The 25,206-nt window shown below is 39.3% G+C and overlaps 1 protein-coding gene across 3 annotated transcripts in view; it reads left to right on the plus strand.

Annotated features, from left to right (window-relative positions):
- The window catches only part of slc6a9 (solute carrier family 6 member 9), a 55,863-nt gene that overhangs the window by 22,293 nt on the left and 8,364 nt on the right, over positions 1 to 25,206 (plus strand). For all 3 annotated transcript variants that reach the window (XM_017702696.2, XM_017702695.2, XM_017702697.2), the window contains 6 exons: positions 17,059 to 17,215; positions 18,050 to 18,181; positions 21,487 to 21,757; positions 24,093 to 24,225; positions 24,606 to 24,740; positions 24,890 to 24,993. In XM_017702696.2, the coding sequence (XP_017558185.1) occupies positions 17,059 to 17,215; positions 18,050 to 18,181; positions 21,487 to 21,757; positions 24,093 to 24,225; positions 24,606 to 24,740; positions 24,890 to 24,993 (932 nt within the window). The remainder of the gene's footprint in view (positions 1 to 17,058; positions 17,216 to 18,049; positions 18,182 to 21,486; positions 21,758 to 24,092; positions 24,226 to 24,605; positions 24,741 to 24,889; positions 24,994 to 25,206) is intronic.

Genomic DNA, 25,206 nt, shown 5'->3' on the forward strand with positions numbered 1-25,206 from the left:
GGTCCTCTGGTTCATGTCTGTGTTTGTGTGTGAGTGGTTGTGAAGGACTTTGCGCCACTGGTCAAGTCCTTCCTTATAAAATGTTGATGCTAAGCTGCCGAGATGTGTTGAGGTCATGGTGCCGGTCACTCTTTCCTCTTTCCCTCAGAATTGCTTTGAGTGATTCTGAGACCTAAAGCACAACCTCACCCTTATCCTCGTCTGGAGGGCAAAGGCCTTTTTGTTGCTAATTTATATTGTCTTTAATTGTCTAGTGTTCAGTAGTGTAGTGGTCTGCCGTAAGTGTTTGCCGGGCTTTTTCAGAGATAGTCGCTGAACACTAAATCCCTGCATACTTAACACTGTTATTGTCATACTGGGGCAAAACATTATTATGCTAAGTAAAAGCTCCCCAATATTATATTGCTGTCAACTATTGGTTAAGGTTACTGTGCTACTATATAGTTATAGGCTAACTCAGCAACTGTTTTCTAGCCATGCTAAAGGTTCTGCCTTGTGGCTACAAAGGAAACTACACATAAACTATACAGGAAGCCTTAAGGACATGAAATAACCTAAAGTTTTGGGTTTTGTACTTTGTTTTTATCTGAAATATCACCTGATTGTGTGAATAATAATCAAACTGCAGTTTACTATAAGTTATTTAAACACATTTATATAAAACCTTTGAGCATCCCTGGTCAAATTCCATATTTTGTTGATTAGAAGAGAAAATTAATCACATCCCCTACAGAGAAAACACTTCTGCACATTTAAAGTAAAATATCTGCATTTAACCTTTGCGAATGTTATGGCACATAGTAGATTTTATGTTTTATTTTTTCCAATATGGTAAACTTTAGAAATTTAGAAATGTTTAGAAATATTTAGAAATTGTGGAATAAAATTGGAAGAAATGTGTCGTATTCAAGTTTGTTCACTGTAGAGGATGTGTTTGACCGCAGTGTTCAAACCTTTTCATACAACTGTAAGTAAATACATTTTTAATGTATCTAAACTGCTTATCTTCCTAATTGAGCTTCAGTTTTTATTGCGAGCACATTGGCTTCAAATGGTGTGCGCATAGATGGCTTTGTGCTTTAGCCTTCCCCGTTGTCTAGTGCCATCTCTGAGCCTGCCACATGCTTCACTAATAATTGGACTAATAAGAAGTTGAGCAACGAGCTTTAATTGCATGGCGGCCACCTCCAACTGAGCCTGACGTGCTTTCACAATGAGGAAAAATTAAAGGCAGTCTCTTCCCACTAACAGCTTCTGTCTTTTGGCCACTGCTTTGTTTTATGCTATACTATTTTGGTACATCGCAAATCTACTGATGGGTTTTGCTACATAAGCATGTATCAGTGAGAAAAAGTTAACCATAAAATAGAGTGAGGGATCTGTGTGAGGACGTAGATGAGTAACATTTACTTAGTTAATTTTAAAATGTCTGACACTCTTAGGCAAGATTTTTGAGAAGAAAAAAATGAATGCTCAAATTTATAGGCTTATGTGATAAAGTGCCAATAATATAATTGAGGTAATGTAATATAATTTTTGCTGCACATGTTAATAGTAGAAATGTTTATTTGTATATATTGTATGTATATTTATTTCTGTGGTCCACTTGTACAGTGTGACAGTATGTTTGTATTTGGTTATCCACTTGTTTAATGCATTTTCAAGTTTTCAGTACACACACCACACACACACACACACACAAGCACATTACATCCGAGAGAGAGAAGGATGAAGGGAGATAGACATATGGGTGCTTAGAGGCAGTTTGCCGTCTTGTCTCACCCTCACTGTCCTTCTGGGTATACAGCTGCTAGTAGACCTAGTGTGTGTCTGCGTATACATACATGTACTCTCTCTCTATTCCACACTCTCTCACTCACTCTCGCTCTCTCACGCTCTCTTGCTCAGTTGCTTACTCACAATCTTCAGGTCATCCTTTGTGGCCTTTTCTGTATCAAAACGCAATTTTGTGGCCAAAATGACTTGACCTTTAGATTTCACTCTGTACAGATTGTTTCTCCAGTTTGAAAGTCATGCTCTGGATTGCTCCATGTGTGTTTCAGTCAGTGGCCTACGGGCCAGAGACGGTCATATACCAGAACAGCTGTTCTAGCCTTTAGCATTCGCTGCCCTGTCTCTGTTGGGGTCAAATTTAGAACTCTCTTCTATTCCCACTTACTCTTTTACCTCCAATCTCACTTATATCACTCCTTTTATGTCACTTAATTAATGTATGTTCTGTGCACGAGTAAAATAGGCTGAATACTGCATATCAGAGTGAACTCCTAGAGGACAGTGTGACTTTGCAGAGCTGTGTTTGGTGTGAGCAAATCAAATGAACATGAATGAAAATGAATGTGTGCTGAGTTGAGTGCCATGGCCAAAAACTATAATACTTTGTTCAGACATCTGGCTTTTTGTATTTGATGGCTCAGTCCACTGAGAAACGAACTATTCCAATCTCGGTCAGTCCTAAATGAAAGTATTTGATAAGCTTTTTTATGTCAGTTAACTGACTCCAGTTTTGTGCTATCAAGAAAAATATTCAGTGAGTAAACGTAGTTCTCATTCAAGCTATGTTGACATCTTTTCCAACTGTAGGTGCTAGAACAGGACTAGTTACATTCTTAGAGATTAGTTTAGAGTTTAAGACTCTAAACAAATAGCCTGCATCAGTAGGTTTATGGCATTATTGACTTACTGTGGTCTGGACAGAGTTTCCTCAAATAAACATTCCATCCAGAATTAGTGGTTTATGTTGAAAGAGACAGTTGTAAAGTGTATAGGTCAAAGTGCCACATCAACTTGTTAGCTTTTTACAAATATGAGGTATAGACCTTTGGATAGAAATTTCAACAATTTGTTGTTGGTTTGTTGTACAATCAGTAATTAGTATGAAGACTTAGGACAGTGTCATGGCACACTGAGAATAAGTGTCATGGCACACCAGTGAATAACAATAAGGCTACCGCTGCTGTAACTGTTCACTGATTTGTGATAACATGATGAACAAGCTCACCTGCCAATGGGTCCAGGCTGTTTGAGGGTTAAAGATACTAAAGAATGTTAAGTAGTTTTGGACTGGTATTATGTTTTTTGTTTTAAAACAGGAGATTTATTGCCCCTCAAAAATTAATTTCAGTACCCTTCAATAATGTTAAGTTTTAACTTCAAGTTTGCAGGATCTTCTTTTTGGCCTAGCACATGTGGATTACTGCAGTTAGCTGTCTGAAGATGCCACTGTGACAGTGTTGGCTTTAATGCATATTTTCATGTTTTGAAGTTCTATGATGGATTTAGTAGAGCTTATATAACCCTTGAATGTCTTCAGAAGACCCTTAAAGAAGATGTAATTGACCTTCTTTAAAAGAATGCTGGTATAAAACTGATTCTGATGTGGTGTTCACTATCGGCCTATGAAGAATATGTTTTTACTGCATTAAACTTTTCAAAGGGTTTCCATCTTAGTTGATATAGTACTTTGCAAAGGTCAGAAAGTAATATTTTACTTAAAGTCAAAATGACATTAAATACTTCATTTTTCAGGAGATATTTCTGGTTTACTAAAATTTAAGTTTAAAAAAAATATATTAAAAGATATAGAGAAAATTGGACGCCTAACAATTGCACAAGACTTGGCAGACACAAAAACTATTATTATCAGATCAACCAGGCATATCTGAGAGATATGAGAAAGTTGAGCTCCACTTTTACTTCAGATCTAAAAATAAATCCACAGTTGTATTGTTCATTGTGAGAATCTCAGCACTATAGGACCTGAAAGGACGTGTAGCTGTCAAGAAGCTGACAAAAAGAAATGGACAAAAATTAAGAAAATCTAATGAAACAAAGAAGCTGTATGTTTGACTTGTATTGTGAGAAGCAGAAAGTGAAACCAAATTTGGTTTGGTGGGGGGGGTGTCTCTGCACATTTTTTTTTTCATTTTTAGTTTTGAGTAGAAATGATGTATAAATAAAGAGTAGTCTGACCTTTTTACAGTACTGTATGCATACTTTTTTTTATCATAGATGGATTCATGTTTTAAAAAAATGTAAATCTTGTTGTTATTGCATGATGTTACTAATGGATGATTTAATTGTGGTAGAGTTTTATGTGTGTGTGAGAGCATGTGTGTCTGCTTATACAGACTATTTTGTGTGTGTGTGTGTGTGTGTGTGTGTGTGTGTGTGCGCGCACCCAGGCAGGTGAACAGCTTGCGCTGGCTCTGAGCTCCGCAGGCTAGTCTCCCGCATCATTTAACGGCTGTGCTCACAGAGCACTAATTGAATGATCTAGTTAAGCTCAGGCAGCACTAGACCTGGCTGTCTGTGCAGATCAGTGCTAGGGGTCTTCTATATGTACAAGTCTGTGCAGAACTTGGGTCCTGACAGCCTTTGGCTGCACCCATGCTGTTCCAACCCTATCTTTAATGTTGACTGTTTTTCATGTGCAAAAATACAATCTGCATTGCTACACTGACAGTTATTCAGTGAAATATATTCCCTTTGAATTGATGTAAGGTGTATTAGCTGAATATGAATGTAAACTGCCTACTTTTCTTTTTTGGTTGCAAACCCAGCTGGCTTGAAGGGTAAAAGTTTGCATAATTTGAAAGAATCGCTGGAAGCTGAAACTTGCTGCATGTAAACTGCTTTCTGACATTGGTTATTAATAGTAAAGTAAAGCCAGAGAGTGTATATTATCCTCTCCATGAAAAAAAAATTAACCTAAGATTTTGTTTTCTAGAGAAACTGAGAGTAATTAGATGTATGGTAAGTTCACACTTATGAGCAGGGTAATCCTGCTACAACATGGATGCTTACCATTATAATACAGGGGATGAAAAAAGTCTGATTTCCCTCCAAAAAAAAACTTTGACTTTTATGTATTCAAATGGTTCATGTATTTGATGGAAACACTAATTACTGGTAATGATTTTACAAGAAGTCTACAAAACATTTTGCAGTTTGAATATACACTTGTGTAAAAGTAGTGTAAATGTTTTTGACCAGGAAAATCTCACTCGTCATGTGTTTCTTCTACTAAAAAAAAGCAAAAAACAACAACAAAAATAGATAGTAGGTATGTATGTATGTATATGTGTGCATACAGTGTGTGTACTGCATGGAACTAGGACCTTTTTGCCTAACCCACTGCTCTGGGCTGGAAAGCCTATGTGACACAGAAGTATGTCCGCCAGTCAGTCAGGTTCCTGTGGTGAAATTCACTGACCAAGGCACCCACTGTGCATCTCACTGTTCACACACAAATGCATATGCAAGTCCAAGCTCCTGCTTGTGTAAGTGCTAAGTGGCTGGGTTGAACCATGGAAGATAAGAAGGAGTGCCCAATGCTGTACAGAACATGTTAATGGGGCTTTTTCAGGGTCCTTAAGAATTCTGAAACCTTCTGAACTGAAAAGGCAGTCAAGAGCTCTTCAGCCACACTGAATTAACTCATTATCATCTTGTCCCCAGAGCAGCAAATGCACTTATTTCACAGCTCTGTGTGCATGAAAAGTTGCTATTGGTAATAGTTACAGGTGTTTTTTTTTCCAACTTCAGAGTTGTTAGTTGTGTGAACAAGTAGCCCCAAAATGTCAGCTAAATTCCATTTGCAGTTACTTTTCACCAGGAGTGCAAATTCAGCCTGGCAAGTGTAGCGGAAGCCTATGTTGGGAGACTAAAGCCCACATATCACAACTCATACATAAAACTGGGTGGAAAAATACATATACTGTTGGAGTTACTTTATATATAGTAAAAAGCTTGTAAATCAGTGTTTGGCATTAATTAAAATTTTGTTGGGAATATTTGCAAATCCAACAGTTGTTTAAAAAGTCGTTCTGAATGAAACAGCGTGTCTACCTTACACACTGAAATAAAGCAGCATTGCATCCATATGAGGTACATAAGTGGTTTACAGACTATTCCTGAGAAATCAGCACTCCGAATGTGGAGATATAATAATAATAATAATAATAATAATAACAATAATAACAATAATAATAATAATAATAACAAGACGGGCGGCACGGTGGCGTGGTGGGTAGCGCTGTCACCTCACAGCGAGGAGGGCCTGGGTTCGATTCCCCGGCCGGCGGCCAGGGACCTCTCTGTGTGAAGTTTGCATGTTCTCCCCATGTCTGTGTGGGTTTCCTCCGGGTTCTCCGGTTTCCTCCCACAGTCCAAAGACATGCAGTCAGGCCAATTGGACATGCTAAATTGCCCCTAGGTGTGAGTGTGTGAGTGACTGTCTGTCTGCCCCGCGATGGACTGGCGACCTGTCCAGGGTGTATCCTGCCTTCTGCCCAAAGACTGCTGGGATAGGCTCCAGCATCCCCTCGCGACCCTGATGGAGAAGCGGCTTAGAAAATGGATGGATGGACAATAACAAGATAGTGAGGATGACTGTTGGGCTTGCTGATGTTAGAGAAATTTTATTTCTATGTCTCAGTCTTCAAATATTCATGCAGTCACTCTGTTACAGTTCAGAGTGAAAACACAGTATTATTGGTAAAGGACATTTTATAGAAATTTTATTTTATAGTCACTCTTAAAAGTATGTCCTCAATAATAAATTCTGTGTACCTTTGTGATGATCATCCTGCCCCCCTCCTTGATTTATTTTATCTATGATTTATTTTATCTATAGCAAATTTACTACAGCAAATGTATGCTTATACTTTAAGCGAACACTTGGCTGTGGAATTTACTTGATGTAAAAGTTTAACCAGAATAAAAAGAACAAAGTTGCTTAAAAGCTCATGTATCTGTACCCTGAGTGTCTGTTAGAGGAGAATTTTTTATTGGCACAACCTTTTGATGAAATTTTTGCTTATACTTTAAGCGAACACTTGGCTGTGGAATTTACTTGATGTAAAAGTTTAACCAGAATAAAAAGAACAAAGTTGCTTAAAAGCTCATGTATCTGTACCCTGAGTGTCTGTTAGAGGAGAATTTTTTATTGGCACAACCTTTTGATGAAATTTTTGCTTATACTTTAAGCGAACACTTGGCTGTGGAATTTACTTGATGTAAAAGTTTAACCAGAATAAAAAGAACAAAGTTGCTTAAAAGCTGATGTATCTGTACCCCGAGTGTCTGTTAGAGGAGGGTTTTTTATTGGCACAACCTTTTGATGAACTCATCCGAAGCTTATTCCTCACCAAGCCAGCTTCTTTTCAGGCCCTCCCCTACCTGGTTAGAGTTTGTTTTCAGTGGACGGACCAATGAGGGCACAGGAATGTTGCCTGCTACTTCCAGAATGAGAAGCCACAGCTTGGTGTCTTTGGCAGAATTGCTTTTACCTCACATAATGAGCTTAATAAACCTTTTTGAGTGCATTAATTATGCTGGTTTATCTGATTCACACTGAAAGGAATGAAGCAATTCTTGTTTAGGGGAAGGTGAAAGTCCCTTCCGATATCCCACCTCTCACTGACAGCAAAAAAATGCAATTCCCATTATACTCAGTCCTTACTTACATTTGATTTCCAGAATATGCTGCCATAAGTCGTGCCTATATAATTTTACAAAATAAACATTTAAAATTTAGTTTATTTTTGAAATGTCCCCTAAGAAGTACCATTAGCCAACATGGTCTTTGCATATGTGTAACCTTTTCAGTCTTTTAGAAAAACATGATACTGCTCAAAGTGTGTGAAATTGATACCTGGCAAAAATAAGTTACCTTTAAAGAATCTAAAGCCTGAAATCCTAATGGTCATTGCATCACATCTAAGTTGTATGGTTTGCTGTCATCTATCCATCCATCCATCCATCCATTGTCATCCGCTTATCCGAGTCCGGCTCATAGGGGCAGCAGCCTAAGCAAAGAGGCCCAGGCCTCCCTCTCCCCTGCCACCTCCTCCAGCCTTTCCGGAGGGATACCAAGGTGTTCCCAAGACAGTCAAGAGATATAATCCCTCCAATGTGTCCTGGGTGTTCCCCGGGGTCTGCTCCCCATTGGACATGTCTGGAACACCTCCCTAGGGAGGCATCCAGAGGCCATGCTTAACAGATGCCCGAACCAAACTGGCTTCTCTCAATGTGGAGGAGCAGCAGCTCTACTCCGAGCCTCTCCCATATCGCTGAGCTTCTAAGGAAGAGCCCGTTGATCCTGCGGAGAAAGCTCATTTTGGCCACTTGTATCCACAATCTTGTTCTTTCGGTCACTACCCAAAGCTCGTGACCATAGATGAGAGTCGGAATGCAGACTGACTGGTAAATTGACAGCTTTGCCTTCTGGCTCAGCTCTCTCTTCACCATGATGGACTGGTATAGGGTCCGCATTACTGCAGATGCCGCACCAATCCACCTGTCAACCTCTCGCTCCATCCATCCTTCACTCATGAACCAAATCCTGAGATATTTAAACTCCTCCACTTGGGGCAAGAATTCACTCCCGACCTGGACAGAGCATTCCACCCTTTTCCGACTGAGGACCATGGTCTCAGATTTAGAGGAGCTGATTTTCATCCCAGTCGCTTCACACTCAGCTGCAAACTGGTCCAGATAAAGCTGGAGGTCCCAGCCTGATTATGACAACAGGACCATATCGTCCACAAAAAACAGAGATGAAATCCTGATGCCACCATACCGCCACTTGGCTGTTCCCAGAAATTCTGTCCATAAAAGTTATGAACAGAATAGGTGACAACAGACCAGACAGAGTCCAAACCTAACTGGAAACCAATCTGACTTACTGCCGGCTATACGAACCAAGCTCCTGCTCTGTTTGTACAGGGAATAAATGGCCCATAACAACGAACCCCTCACCCCATACTCCCGGAGCACTCCGCACAGGATCCCCCGAGGGACACGGTCGAATGCCTTCTCCAAATCCACAGAACACATGTACTGGTTGAGCGAACTCCCACGCACTAGTGAGGATAAAAAGCTGGTCCAGTGTTCCACGACCAGGGTGAAACCCACATTGTTCCTCTTGCAGCTGAGATTCGACTATCAGTCAGACTCTCTTCTCCAGTACCCCTGCATAGACCTTACCGGGTCGGCTGAGAAGTGTGATCCCCGATATTTGGAACACACCCTCTGGTCCCCTTTCTTAAAAAGAGTGACCACCACCCCAGTCTACCATTCCAGGGGGACCGCCCCAGATGTCCACGCGATGTTGTAGAGGTGTGTCAGCCAAGACAGCCCTACAACATCCAGAGCCCTCAGGAATTCCGGGTGGAACTCATCCACCCCCGGTGCTGTGCCTCCTCTAGGGATGGATCGTTGGTGGGATTGAGAAGATCCTTGAAAAATTCATCATCATCCAATGACGTCCCCTGTAGAAGTCAGCAGCCCCCCAGCACCACTGTGTTGGTGTGGAACTGCTTTCCTCTCCTGAGGTGCCTGACGGTTTGCCAGAACCTTCTCAGTGCCTGTCAATAGTCTTTCTCCATGGCCTCACCAAACTCCTCCCACACCCGAGTTTTTGCCTTAGCAACTGCCAAAGCTTTGTCAGATGTGGGGGTTGAAGATCTTTCTGATCTTTCTTTCTGCCAGATGTTCCCAACAAACCCTCACAACATGTTTGCGTCTGCCAGGTCTGTCTGGTATTTTCACCTGCCATCTGATCCAACTCACCACTAGGTGGTGATCGGTTGACAGCTCCACTCCTCTCTTCACCTGGGTGTCCAAAACCCATGGTCGTAATTCCGATGACACAACTATGAAGTCGATCAATGGACTGCGGCCTGAGATGTCCTGATGCTGTGTGCACTTATGCACACCTTTGTGTTCGAACATGGTGTTTGTTATGGACAGACTGTGGCAAGCACAGAGCTCCAATAACAAAACACCACTTGGTTTCAGATCGGAGAGGCTGTTCCTCCCAATCACGTCCTTCCAGGTCTCACTGTCACTGCCCACGTGAGCGTTGAAGTCACCCAGCAGGACAATGTTGTCCCCACAGGGGGTACTTTCCAGTACCCCCTCCAGGGTCTCCAAGAAGTCTGGGTACTCTGAACTGGTGTTTGGTGCATAAGCACAGACAACAGTCAGAGCCCATTCCCTGACTCGAAGGCGCAGGTGAACCACCCTCTCGTCCACCAGAGAAAACCCCAACGTCCAGGCGCTGATCCAGGGAGCTATGAGTAAGCCCACTCCTGCCCAACGCCTCTCACCCTGGACAACTCCAGAATGGAATAAAGTCCAACCCCTGTCTCTCTCGAGTCTGTTCCAGAGCCCCGCCATGTATTGAGGTGAGCCCAACTATAGTTTTTATCTCTCAACCTCATACACTAGCTTGGGCTCTTTTCCTGCCAGAGAGGTCACGTTCCAAGTTCCAAGAGCCAGTTTCAGTAGCCGAGGATCGGAACGCCAAGGCCCCCGCCTTCAGCTGCCACCCGATCCACATTGCACCAGACCCCCATAACATAGGTTGCTATTAATAATAATTAATTAATAAGCAAACTCTTCTATAATTGGGCATGTCTAATCATTTATTATGCAGTTCTTTAATTACATTATAACAAATCGTTATGTAATCCTATGAGACATAAAGACTTCTAAGGGTTAACTGTTAATGAGCATTTTACTTACTCAGTCATCTCATTAGTAGTAGATGTTGTTGCTAAACCCCAGTCACAGAGCTACATTTAGAGGCTGTACAGGGAAACTTTTCCTCTCCTGGGGTGAAGGAATTCCTCCCTGTGGAGAGCAAGATGGATGACATGGTGTTCGAAGTGTGACCTCCGAGGTCAGGTGAAGTCAGGAGAACTGGGAGGTCAGCCCTCCAGTGACAGTGAACCTTTCATAAATGTGGTGTTTGAACAGATGTCTTCAGCCATTTCCAAAAGTAGTGCTTGAAAATGTTTCCCGTTTCTCTCTCTCTCTCTCTCTCTCTCTCTCTCTTACAACTTCTTACTTGCTGTCTCTGTAGATTTACCTTGTTAATGTGTCTTCCTAAAGCTGTAAAGCTTAAAATATTAAATGTTATTAAAACAGTTGTATTTCATTAGTAACATATTCTTGTATGCTGGTTATCTGAAGCTGTTTTTCAGTGCTCTCTGTATGAGGTCCTAAATAATGAGAAGTCTTAACTTGTGCATATTTCAGGGGGAATGTTAATAACGTATGCTACCTTTAAAATTGTCTTTTTCTTAGACCTCTTTGACACAACTTTAGAAAGTAGATGGTTATTAATTTAAGGCCTGGTCTGTTTCTTGATAGATATTCTGGGGTGTTCGATGTGACAATATTATTGCACATGCTTGGAAAAAGGAATCTTGTGTGAATACAAAAAGATCACACTCTCACACATGTGCACATGCATACATCTCCATTCAAATAATTTGACAATTGTAGAGCAAATATGAATATTTGTAAACAAAGGGCCACAAAGTACAAAATGCCCAAAGTTTTTTAGTTTGAGGTGGCAGTATAGTATCTTTTGTTTTAGAAGATCATGCATCCATTATTTTACCTTTTGTCTTTGCCATCTTAAACCTGTTTCTTTAGAATTAACTGATTAAATTAAAAATCACACATTAAATTAAAAAAAAACACTGAGCCTTACCCATAAGCAGTAAACTTTTTTGTGACTCCAACCTTATGCACATTATTGCTATTGTGGGTTTCCTCACACTCAGTGATGCCCTGCTTAAGTGCCCCCTGTTCGGGAATCAGAATGATCATAAATGATCATAAATTATTATTATTGTTAAATAACAAATTGAAATGCATATTTTTTAGAAGCACTTTTTTCTGACATTGTGCTACACATGCAACTTTTATACCACGAGTACTGTCTACTCAAAAAGTTTATGTACAAGCTTTGAAGTTGCACTTGTTTTAACTGTAATGAATTATGATCAGAAGGTAAACAAAGCAGACATACGAAGATATGAAAAATGTGGGCGGCAGTGTAGTGAACATAATGCTGCTTCCCCATATGGCTCTTAGCCCCAGGCCTGTTTAATTAACCTTTCATTTCATTTGCTGTACTGCATCAAGCGTATAAACCAGGTGAACTGGCACATGTGCTGAAGTGTGAAACGCTGGCTTGTATGTGTTTGAGTTTAAAGCTCACCTTCAGTTTCTTGCAGGGAAAACACAATTTAACAACAAGACATGCTGGGAAACTGACATTCAAAATTTTCTTTAATTGGCTTGTTATGCCTTCATGAATTTAAAAGCCTCTGAAGGAGGTACAGAAGTTCAGAGAGACAAAGGCTGATTTTTGGTAATGCTCTTCACTGGAGCGCAGAATGTAATGGATTGTGATGGTGCATGCAGGCTCAGAATACAGAAAATCTCTTTCTTTCTGTCTTTCTCTGTTTTTCTGTATATCTTAGTTTCTGCCTCTTGCCAACTACATGTTTTTTTATCCTTTCCTCTTTCTTTATGTTTCTTTTTCTTTCTTTCTTTCTTTCTTTCTTTCTTTCTTTCTTTCTTTCTTTCTTTCTCTGGAAACATTGTCACGCATGCTGAGTAGAGGTCTGTCATACTATAGTTCACTTTTACTGTGTGTGGCCCTGATGAGAGTCGTGTTGCTCTCTTGACTCTCTGTAATGTGGCAGGCACTCACACCTGCTAGGGGAAGCACTTTAACACAGCTATGCTGCTGTCAATAAGGCTTGTAAATGTACCCATCACTACATAAAAAGAAAGGATTTCACAGAATCTATTTCAACATATCACTATAACTCAATCCTTAGATAGCATGAAGGTAACAGTACACTTTTTAAAGCAGTATGGAGAAATTTTTTGTTTCAGTATCACAAATGTAGTTGACTGAATAAAAGTAATAGAAGCACATACTTTACTAGTTTTCCAAACTACATGCCTACATCACACACATACCTTGAACTCATCTTTAGACTTGAGGTTGTTAATTTGAAAATGGACATAGCTGCTGTTTCTTTTTTCATAGATGACAGTGTCATACAGTATTCATGTATGTTGAAGAGATTTGGCACAGCTATGTGGCAATGCATTTTTTTGTTTGTTAGTTTTTTTTTACACACACAATATATACATATATATATATATATATATATATATATATATATATATATATATATATATATATATATATATTGTAGACAGACAGACCTGGGCTGTGTTTGTCATCAAAGATTGAGTTTCATAGAGCTGTTCCTAATGCCGTATAGGAATACCAGACATGTGAACTGTAAAAGGAAGGCTGCAATTACATGGCTAGTGCCACTGATCCATATTGAGAATGACCTATTTGAAGCATGGCCAAGGATCATCTTCTTCTGTCTCTGCCGAGGCAATTTTTTGTTTTTATTCTACAAGGCTAAGACCTCCAAGTGTTTCTCAAATCTCTTATACAGATACACACGCTGTGCTTGCAGCACTGGGAACATGGAGCAAGGGCCAATCGTTTAAAGTGGGTCCTGCTGAGACCCTGTTTGTTTGTGTGTGTTTGTGTTTGTGTGAGCTTTTTGTGTGGACTTACATAAAAGGGCAAATTGGCCCAGCTGGGGTCTTTCTGTCTCTTTGGTTTTCATTCTCTCTCTTGCTCGCTCAGTGTTGCTCTGACTTTCTAAAACACCTGGGCAGGAGATCAGCATTGAAAAATTAAGGCAAATGTATGTAAAATAAGTCTCAAGTGTGAAGTTCTTTTCTGCTGATTACTCATGAGCCACATTTATTTCATCTATTTGTATTCAACAACACTTTAAATGTGACTTGTTACTGTTAAAATGCATAACTGTGTGAAAGAAATAGATATTCAACAGTTTGGATATGTCTCAGAAACAAAATTTATTTTAAAAAACAAAAAAGCAAGACTAAGATAAAAAGTAAGACTAAGATAAAGGTTTTCATTGTAGTCCTCAAGGACCCCCAGCTAAAGCACACTTACAAAGTGTTCCAGCTGCTAACACACCTGAGACACTTTATCAAGCCTTCACAGTCCTCAGTAGTCTGGCTCAGGTGTGTTTGACACTGGATGAGAGTGAAAACACAGACTGGCCAGAGGGTCCTCAAGGACTGGGTTGAAAATCTCGATGTTTAACCCTTTATGGCCAGAGCAAAAATGTGGTCTATTCTGCTGTTTAGTCAGCTCCTCTATAGTAATCATATGACTTAATGCTTGTTGTTTAATTGGCATATACAGAGTGTGATCTACTAAAGCTAAAAAAACATCTTTTTTTTGTCACCAAATCTGTAAAACTCACTTGAACACTTGAACAAGAAAACATAAATGTTACATATTAGTAAACTATTCAACAAATAGTGCCTCCCTATCTGAACTGCACTCCTAACGAACTTGCACACTTGATATACTTCAACAATAAAGAAATCTTTTATACACTGATAGAACCTTGGTATCACAGAGAAAGTACAGATTCTGCACTTCTGATACATTTTACTATGCTGTACATCCACACAGTTAATTAATTTAAGGGACCACTGGCAAATTCCCAGAGAGGGTAACTGTCAATATGCTTGGTTTGATAGGGAGGGTTAACTGTAGTAGTATACCTAGTGGCTTAGCAGGGGTGGAAAGAGTACTTAAAAGTCCTGCCTGGGTAAGTGAGTGACTTTACCTATGACCTACCTTGAAAGTTAGCTTTACTTTACAGAATGTTAGCTCTCATTAGCTTACAGAGTTCTCTGTGTGCTACTGTCTTTTCTTTCACCAAAAACATGCACAGGGTTTCCTTTCTTTGTTAGCTTATTTAGAGTAGTGGTAAAGTGGTAAAGTTCACTATCTTTCTTATTTATATTATTGTACTGCCGGGCTTTGAAAGTATTTTTTGTTGTTTAGTGCTTTGTGCTATACTGCACTGTGTGGTTTAATTGTCCTGTTTGTAATCTTTGTACATTGTGGTCCTGTAAACACGGGACTGGAAGCAATGTTTTGTTCTTCCACTGTATGGTTACAAATGGATAGGATAATGATAATGATAAAATGTTTTTTGACTCCCTTTTGACTTTTCTAGAGATTTGCAGACTGGCTTGTTGATGGAAAATGAGTGAAATGGCTTAGAGCACAGCAAACAGTTGCCCTGCTAATCAAGTGAAATTGGTCCTGCTTTATGTGTGTGTGGATGAGTGAAATTTGCCATGTCAGGTGGTACAACTGGAAGGAGTGAAACAGGCCTGATGTTGCTGTAGCTTTTTCCTGTTCTTCTCTCCAACCAGCCTCTTTCAACAGTGCAGATGTGCTCCCCTCCAGACTCCTACAATCTCTTTGTCTCTGTCTGTCACACACACACACACACACACACACACACATCAGCACCACTGAGCACAGGTGTCCAGCCTTTTGCGAAGTTTACGTGCACCCTCACAGCTTTACAGGAACTCTCTATGAGAACAAAACAGCACTGAACCTGCTGCTCTTCCACTAAAGGAGGATTGTTGTTGAACATTGTTGATGTTGTGTCTCTTAGTCTCTTGCTGAGATTATCAGGGTGTTTTTAAAATGTGCAAATGATCAATCCACAAGATAAGTGTTTGTTTTGAAAAGGAATATTTGGCACATCCCAAAAGGCAAAAGCGAGAGCAGAAACAAGAGGTGTAAGTGAGTGTCTGCTTTTTGCTTATTTTGCTGTTTAACAGACTGAGTTTTACAGACTGTGTGTGTCTGTGCCACTCTGCTGGGAGCTACAGTCCATGGAGCTGAGACTCAGATGATGTGTGTGTGTGTGTGTGTGTGTTGCCCTACTTGGAAGGCCATGTGCAAGGGGCACTTCAGGCCACCCCATCTTGTCTACAACTCTACACAAAGAAAATATATCACACCTCAAAAGTTATGGTCTACATTAGGGCTGCATGACATGGACAGAATACTAGTATTGCATTTGCATTGATATATTCTGATTTGCCTTGTTTTCAATTGAAAATATATTAGTGAATCAACGCAATGTGAAATTATTAAAATCATTCCGCATTATTTTGACCAAAAGGATTTATTTCTGTTGGATTACATGAATACAGTGATTTATCAAAACACTCATCTGGAGCTGTGATTGGTCAAGATTCTTACAGCACACAGTAAAAATATTTAAATGTCTCAATTACATGTTACTGTCTAGGGCTGTTCAATTCCAGAAATTCTGGAGTCAACTCCAGTTTTGATTCCAAGTGATGCAGTTGATTTGAAGGGCCAATGCTACACAGTGGTTTTCTTGATTTTTATTTCCCTTTCACAGATGCACATTTACATGGGGAATGTCTCTATAATATACACTGTAATGGGGATAAGAATTAATGCAAGCTGTTGAAATATGATTATAATTATATAATGATTATAATCATTATATGAATAATTATAATAAAATAATTATGAGTGTGATATAATGTATACAAATATAAAAAATATATAATTAATAGATAATGGTTTGTGTAGCCCTGGTTCATATGCTTGCACATGCAGGTCTTTCGTGGTTCTCTCTTACACTTACACGTTGCAATCAATAAACTCATTTTACATAAGTCTGAGTACTGTCCTGGGAATTGATTCATCTTAGGCAAGATTTTAGTGATTTTTATTTGAACAGTTTAATCTTAAAATTTAACCAGTTTTCTTTCTCTCCCAAATATGTACTGCTTAAATTTTGGATGGGACCAGCTTTGAGTTCCACTCCCGCTGGTGGGGTCAACAGACACTCCCTGAGCCATTCCTGTGAGTGCTCTAGATGTTAAACAAATGACCATCTGATGGGAACAGATGGAGAAAATGAACTTCAAATCTGGCCGACAGGACCAAATGGTAGTTTTGTGGATAGCAGCGGTTTGGGTTCACATCAGGCGTGCTCCATCAAGTTCTTTTACTTTTACTTTGGCTTTCACATCTCTCATGTGCAATTCAGAGCTTTTTCTAGTGGTTTCACATAGCCAGTTTTAGCTCATTTTTATTGCTGTTGATTTCAAACTTTTATGCACTCTGCCTGCAAAACTTTGAATAAACAGTCTGGTTCTTTAGCTTTGCAACAGAGGTACATTTTTTCATTTTTTTAAAATAAGAGTATGTCATTCACTATCATAAACTACTACTGGATGAGTCTCTAACCTTCTTTTGTGTGTGCATGTCTGTGTGTGTGTGTGTGTGTGTTTTACATGATCCAGAATGGAGCTGTTCCAGGGGAACAAGTAAAGAAGGACGAGAACTCCCGGAGAGGAAACTGGGGAAACCAGATTGAGTTTGTCCTGACCAGTGTTGGCTATGCAGTAGGACTGGGCAATGTCTGGAGGTTCCCATACCTCTGCTACAGGAATGGAGGAGGTCACTAAATGCTATACTGTCTTTATTTATTCATGTATAAACCAGCTTATTTAATACAGCTTTGCAGTACATATTGTCAATGTTCACACAATACAAAGAGCAGCTTTTTAAAATGGTGTAAAAAAGAAATAAGGTATTATGAGGTATTGGTCTTTTCATTAAAACATATTTGGCTGTATTGTGTGTGTACTTTTGTATATTTCAATGGGAAGCAATTTGTTATGTGTTTTATTCTTTTCTTGGTGTGGAGTAATGGATCTAATAGTTTGCATACCATTGTTGTGAATACTTTATGGCTAGTATTGCCATAAAAGGACAGTCTCTTGGTCAGCTCTCTTAAAATAGAGCAGCCTGGTGCTGCCATTCCTCTGCTTCCAGCAGCAACAATGACTGTGTCTTTATCAGCTCCAGTGGCCTGCCTCCATGCCCCAGTTCCCCATGAGTTCATGCTCACAGTGGGACCACTGCTAATCAGAGGCCATGCCCTGAATTAGACTGAATTGAAACAAGACGAGGCACAGATACTTCAGCCCATCTTCTGTGTTTAAAGGAGTGATTAAAATTGAGTGTGGGTGGTGGTTGATGTTCATTCTATAGCAAAATAATTTTTTATTCTTTTAATGGAATCTTCACATGATCCTTGAAATATACTCAACCTCAAGCAAAAAATTCTTGCAACCCTTTGTAGCAGAGTTTCAAAAATTTGAACCCAGAAAAACTGCAGTTACAAGGTTTTCTTATGAAAGTGGCAGTACAACTAATTGTGTGATGTTTCATTCTTGAATTAATCTAAATGCAGTGTCTAATACTGAATATTGTGTATGTGTCTGTCAGGTGCCTTCATGTTCCCATACTTCATAATGCTGGTGTTCTGTGGTATCCCACTCTTCTTTCTGGAGCTGTCTTTTGGCCAGTTCACCTCTCTGGGCTGCCTTGGGGTCTGGAAGGTCAGCCCCATGTTCAAAGGTGAGTGACACTGTAAGGTATCTTTGTGTTTGGATGATTAGTTTACATGAAATCTGACCTTGTCATTTCAGACACATAGCCATAATTCGCAGTTTATTATCTTGGCGTCTCTCCCAGTTATTTACTACCATGGTACACCCCCAGATAAAAAAATTGGTATGGTATGGAAAAGTAAAAAAAGAATACAGTGATTTCTAAAATTTACTTTGACTTGTGCTTCATTGCAGATAGTATGAACACAAGATTATTCATTTTGTAAAAATACATTCATTCTTGCCATTCAGGCCTGTGACATATTCCCAGAAATTGGGATGTGGGCAATTTAGGACTAATAATCTGGTAAAATAATTTTAAACAGGTGATTCCAACAGGTGATTGTAATCATGCTTTGGTAAAAAAAAAGCAGCATGGACGAAAGGCCTAGTCCTTTAGAAGCAAAGCTGGGCAGAGGATCGTCAGTTTGCCAACGAAAGTAAATGTGAGAAAATGATTGGAATGTTGAAAAATAATGTTCTTCAAAGAAAGATAGGGTTGATTAGGATATTTCACCCTCTACAGTGCATAACATAATTAATTTAAGGATTGTAGAGAAATTTCAGTGTGTAAAGGGAATGAGTGTGAACCTAAGCTGACTAACTGTGCTGTCCCTCAGGTGGCACTGCATGAAGAACTGTCATTTGTCTATAAACTATATATCGACATGGGCTCAGAAATACTTTGGCAAACTTTTGTCAAGCACTACAATACATAATTACAACCACAAATGGCACTTAAAACTTTTGTGTGCCAAAAGAAAGTGCTATTGACTTATCTGGACTCTGAAGCATCTGCTACAGACCATCACACAGTGGAAATGTGTATTGTGGTCAGATGAATCAGTATTTCATGTCTTTTTTGGGAAGAAATAGATGCTGTGTGCTCCAGACCAAATAGGAAAAGAGAACCAAAAGCATGTCATGGTTGTGGGGTTGCGCCAGTGCCCTTGGGAAAGGTGTCTGGCAAAGGTAATGCTTCTGTGATGGCACCTTTAATGCCAAAAAGTACATTTTGGTTTTGGAGCAATATATGCTGCCTTGAAGTCAACATCTTTCCCAGGGACACTCAATACAAGCAATACAATACAAAAGCACATTCTGCACACATGACAAAGGAATGGCTACAGAAGAAGAGGGTGCAGGTGCCTGCAGTCCTGACTTGTTCTTAACAGAGAATGTGTGACGCTTTTTAAAATGCAAAATGCAACATCCTGTGCTGTTGCACACCTTACATGTATTCCTGTTGGCTGGACTAACTTCAAATAGGCGGTACTTGGCTCCCAATGGTTTTTCGTTCTCTTAAATGCTTTGTTATTGGTCTAGAACAATTGTATACAAATGACTTAACTCTAGCGGGTCCGCTACTCCTTTTGACATTTTGTGTTCACCTTGTTTAAAACTCTGTGCTTTTCTTAAGGCTTTGAAGTGTTAACCTTTTAATACTGTAGCATAGGGAGTTCTCTGAAGAAAGTCAGACATTGAAATGTCGGTCCATAACTCGGCTTTATTGAACTGAGCACAGAACAAAAAAAGGAAAAACACTGTCCTCATGCTAGGCTAGCTGTTAAAGTCATCTGTGACTCTTTAAGTTTTTTTTTAAAAATGAGTCCCGAAACTCTTTTTTTAAAGGGACAGAACACAATAACTAAACAAAAGCTAAACCCTGACATGCCTGGGTGTCACAATATAAATTATATATGATAAATAATTAACTAAATGTAAATAATAAATTATGTACATCAAATATGAAATACAATTATTTAAATTGCAGTATTGTTTCTGATGTAAAAAATGAGTCATGTCCGATTTGTTCCATCTTTAATGTGACATTACAATCAACAAAATTAAAAACACATCTTGGTGAGAGGTAGTGCGACATGATGAAGCCAAAAATATATATATATAAACTAGTAAGCCCCTTTGTTGACTGAGGCAGTTTCATGTTTATGAAATCGTAAGAGGAATCAATTACATACACTGTGACTCAAATTCTGATCTAGCCCATTTAACTACTCTACAAAAAAACTCTACAAAAAAAATGGACATCGCAATCTGTCCATGTATTTAATGCACATATAATACACAACGTAATTCTGTTTTACAACACGCCAGCAGAAAGACTAAACCCAATGTCACAGAAAACTTGCCGCACTTCTCAACAAACAATAACAAAGCACTCTGAGTTACGCCCCTCCCATTTGTATGCATGCTGAAACACTCTTCTCAAAGAATAGAACAAAATTACACCTGAAACACTTTATCACTGGGGTTCTTTGGTCCCTAAATGTTACAAAGTGGTAATCAAAATTGAAATTGATTATTTTGAAAAACAGTATTAAAATTTATGAGGTAAAACATCAAATAACTTCATGTTGTATTGCTTTCAGTGTAAATAGGTCAAAAATATTTTGCAAAGCACTGTTGCCATTTTTAATTTTAATTTAATATAAATTCTCAACTTTTTTCTAAGCTGGGGTTATAGATATAGAGAGGTAGATGGAAAGATTGATGGAAAGGAAGAAAACAGATTTGTATTGTGTCACGATTGGCCCCTCCCAGTCCTGTCCATGTGCTTTTGTTTTGGTATCTGTAGTCCTGCCCCTCGTTTCGTGACTCCGCCCCTGATTGTTTTCACCTGTCCCTCATTTTCCCTTTGTTACTTAAGCCCTGTGTTTGCACTTTGTCTTTGCTGGTCTTTGTATCGGTCACTGTTTGATGTTATGGTCTATGTTTGATGTTTGCTTTGTCTGTGTTGTTAGTCTATTCTGGTTTATGTCATGTTTGTACCACAATCTATCTGTATTGGCTCATTGACCTTGGACTGTTCTGACCATGATCCTGGATTTGCCCTCAATAAAAGTCGCTTACCTCCGCACATGCGTCCGCTACCTTGCTCCACGTTACATATTGATTGTGAGGGAAATCTGTTAAAGACATGCAGCAGCAACAAAATATTTTACATAAATATATTAGGACAAACTATACAGTCTACAAAATTAACAAAAACATTTAAACACTGATTTTACAAATGTGTGACTGCAACTGAATATTTACATATGATGTAACTTGGTAGATGTTTATACATACTACAAGATACAGGGCAGGGGAACACCATCTCACTATAGAAGTACCACAATAATTGTAGACTACTAAATTTCTTTGTAAGACCTAAAGTAAATATGTTTTTGATTGTGACCAAAGCTGTGTTTTAACTACCCTGACCTCGAATGCCATCCTGTCACCTCTGCTGTCCTTGTCTCTTCCTCTTAGGTGTGGGTTATGGAATGATGGTGGTTTCCACCTACATCGGAATCTATTACAATGTAGTGATCTGCATTGCCTTCTACTACTTCTTCACGTCAATGACCAACCTCCTGCCCTGGACGTACTGCAACAACCCTTGGAATACCCCTGACTGTAGTGGGGTGGTGGGCACTCATCAGGCTAATGCTACCTTTGCTAACATCACAGCTGTAATGTCTGGGGTGACTGAGGTGGTCAACCGAACTAAAAGGACGAGTCCCAGTGAGGAATACTGGAGGTTAGTGTGACATGGCAAACTTTTTTTCTGTTAATCACACTTTTTTTGCATACTTGTTTATTCACATTTCACAGTGACACAGAACCTAGCATCCTTGATGTGCCTGGTTGCCTCAGTAGTTTGATAAGACTATTTATTAGGGCTGCAACTGATGAACACTTTTATACCCATTTGACCCTGCACTATTATTCAATTAATTAACTAATCTAACCTTTAGGCCTTCTTTGGTTTTCCTCCCTTTGCTGCCACCATCATTCAGTGTTCCTTCTATGTGACAAGCAGTACACTTAGGGTTGGTAGAAACAAGTGAGACAGTTTCAAATATTTCACTTTTGGAATTCTTGTGTTTGAAACAGAAGTATTGATACTGTTTGAAATGCTAACCAGTTAACCCTGGTCCATTCTGTCTTGTAATAACACTTTGTACCTCAAGAGATGATAGTGAGTCAATGTAGTGTTAAGTCTTCCATCAGTCTAACAAGACTGCCTGCTTGTGGCAAGAATCATTTGGCAGTAAAGAAAAGATGTGACAAATAGAACCAAAACAAGGATTAACACTGGTGCTGCTTTCCATCACTGGAAACAGACAAGACATATTGCTCCTTTGATGCTTTAAATCTGAGAATTTTCAGGTTTTTTGTTAATAAAAGCATTTCCCAATGAAAAAACTGTTTATGAATGTGATAGATTTTGCTTTCAACCAGAATGAAACTGACCACTGAAAACTTTGAATCAAATTGTAACAGATGATTCAGTTTGCTCAAACAGTTCTAATGATTCTGTGTCAGTAGGTGCACTGGTTTTTGCTGGCTTTTAGATCTGTAATCTTAATATAAGAAATTATTTGTGTAAGCTTTACTGACAAACCTTCACGCTCACTAATGAATGTACCAGGCAGCTGGTATGGTCATCTCTGCAGTTTAATGACTTTACTTTTAATCATGGGCCGCAGGAACTAATAAGGCTGTTTTATGATTCAGATGACAGAGATGTTTATGTAGAGTCTGCTGGGACCAGTCTCATAGAAGTCTAAATGAAAAGTGCAGGAAGGTTTTAGCCTCCAAGTACAATTACGTAAGCATGAACTTAATGCTCAGAACATAGACTGTAATAGACTGTACTTAAAATGTAATAAGCCTGATATAATAAAAATGCTAAACCGCTTTGGGTCTTTTTGATCAGTGTTTTAAATTATTTTTACAGGAACCATGCTATGAGGGTCTGTGTGAAATTAAACTTGACAGATGTGCTTGTTGGGATATTTTTAGTCCTTCGTTTTATTAGCCCTGCCTTGAGCTGGGAGAGTTTAGCATGAGGCTCAGGTTTTCTGGAGACAATAGGAGGTAATGTTATTGTTTGTGTGTGTGTGTGTGTGTGTGTGTGTGTGTGTGTGTGTGTGTGTGTGTGCATAAGGTCTTTCTGAATGCAGAGTTTCTCTGCCAGCACTTGGAGAATGGAAGGCTTTGACAGCGAGGGGTGTGTGTGCTTGTTTGAATGACTTTATAAATGGTTTGTGCCTAGCTCTTTGGGTTGTGATTGTCACTGTACCGTGAAAAGCCTTTCTGTCACTGCCTTTCGTCTGTCAAGCAGTTCATTGTGAGGGGAGAAGTTGTTTTGATTGGACCATGTTCTTAAAATATTGGATTGTTTTTGTCTGGGCTGTGTCATAGGCAGCCCAAATACACCATTTAACGCGATAAGGTGAGTCGGTGAGTTGTAGATGAAAATGGATGGCAAATCAGCAAGCACTCAGATAAGACGAGAAAAATTTACCACTCTGTCATGACATGCATCTTTTTGTTGTATGCTGTGTAAATAAAATTAAGCATAACTATCAGTTATGTAGTTAATGAACATTTATTTCTGTATGGTAATGGTTTTTCATTTTCCATAATGCTATACACAAACACACACAAGAACTTTTTCTTCAAATTTGAAACATAAAATGTTTACTCTTATACTAACAAACACAGTTGTATTCAGCAATGAGAGAACTGCTTCTCACTCATTACTAGAGATTACACAAAATCTCTTACACTTTTTCTTTTCCAATACCGATAGTAGCTCGAGTTACTGATAGTAACTCCTTGAGACTGATAGTAACTCCTTGAGAGCAACTCCTTAAAACGTTGAGTATCTGCTAACACCAATCCATTATTTTTTTTCTGTAAAAAAACTCTGCAAAGAACTATTTTATAAAACATTCATATATGATGATAATATGATGCTCAGACTATGTAAATTGATATTGATACCATTGATATCATCCTGGTGACAGTATCTATTACTGCATGGGGGTATCTCTACTCATTATTCATTTGTCCTCTTCTTTCAGGAACTATGTATTGAACATCTCCGATGGCATAGGGAACTTTGGCGAGGTGCGTCTACCCATCCTGGGCTGTCTGGCAGTCTCCTGGGTGGTGGTTTTCCTCTGCCTCATTCGTGGGGTCAAGTCTTCAGGCAAGGTAAGCTGAATGCTCTCTCTCTGTCCAGGAACTTCATGCCATTGCAAGCCTTTGGCTACATCTAAAATAACTCCCTATCTGATTATTTGGAGCTCTTAGTGCCAGTGGCTTTTTCGGTAGAGTACATTATACACAGTGTGTCATACTGGACCTAGCCTTCAGTGAAGTAATGTGTTTTAAACATAGATTAGTAGTTTGATGGAAAGGACGTATTTGAACAGAGTTTTTTTTGCCACAGATGAAGCATTTCATTGGATTAAATTGGGGGTGTGGGACTTTCAGTATGCAGTAAATGATAGACTAGGGAATAGAAACCATGCTGCATTTCCTTGTGCTGACTGGTTTATTTTTCTTTTCCTTTTTTGTTTGGATGCTCTCAGGTGGTGTACTTCACAGCGACCTTCCCCTATGTGGTGCTGACCATTCTCTTCATCAGAGGAATCACGCTGGAGGGTGCCATCAGCGGAATTAAATACTACCTCACCCCACAGTGGCAAAAAATCCTGGATGCCAAGGTCAGTGCACCACTTTGTAATGATTTGCCATAAAGTTCATTAGAAACTCTGTAAAGCCCTAGTGGGTTTGTGCTAAAACATGGTTGTTAACCTACACTGGCATATTCTGAATGTGTGTGTGGGTGTGTGTGTGTGTTTGTGTTTTATAGGTGTGGGGTGATGCTGCCTCTCAGATTTTCTACTCCCTGGGTTGTGCCTGGGGTGGTCTCATTACCATGGCATCCTATAACAAATTCCATAACAACTGCTTCAGGTATTAAAGACACTATTCAAAATACACAGTTAAATTCAGTTATGTTCAACTTAAATATCTTGCCATTATACTTATGAATACATAGGTGTACAGTATAATGAAAATCTGCGTTAGCTAGTCCTGTGGTGATATTCAACTAAAGAGCAAAAGAACACGTGCAGCTTACACAGCTTTCAGCATAAACATTTTCAACAGCATAAGGTGAAATACAAT

The sequence above is a fragment of the Pygocentrus nattereri genome, chromosome 2, assembly GCF_015220715.1.
Source record: "Pygocentrus nattereri isolate fPygNat1 chromosome 2, fPygNat1.pri, whole genome shotgun sequence".
NCBI lineage: Eukaryota > Metazoa > Chordata > Actinopteri > Characiformes > Serrasalmidae > Pygocentrus > Pygocentrus nattereri.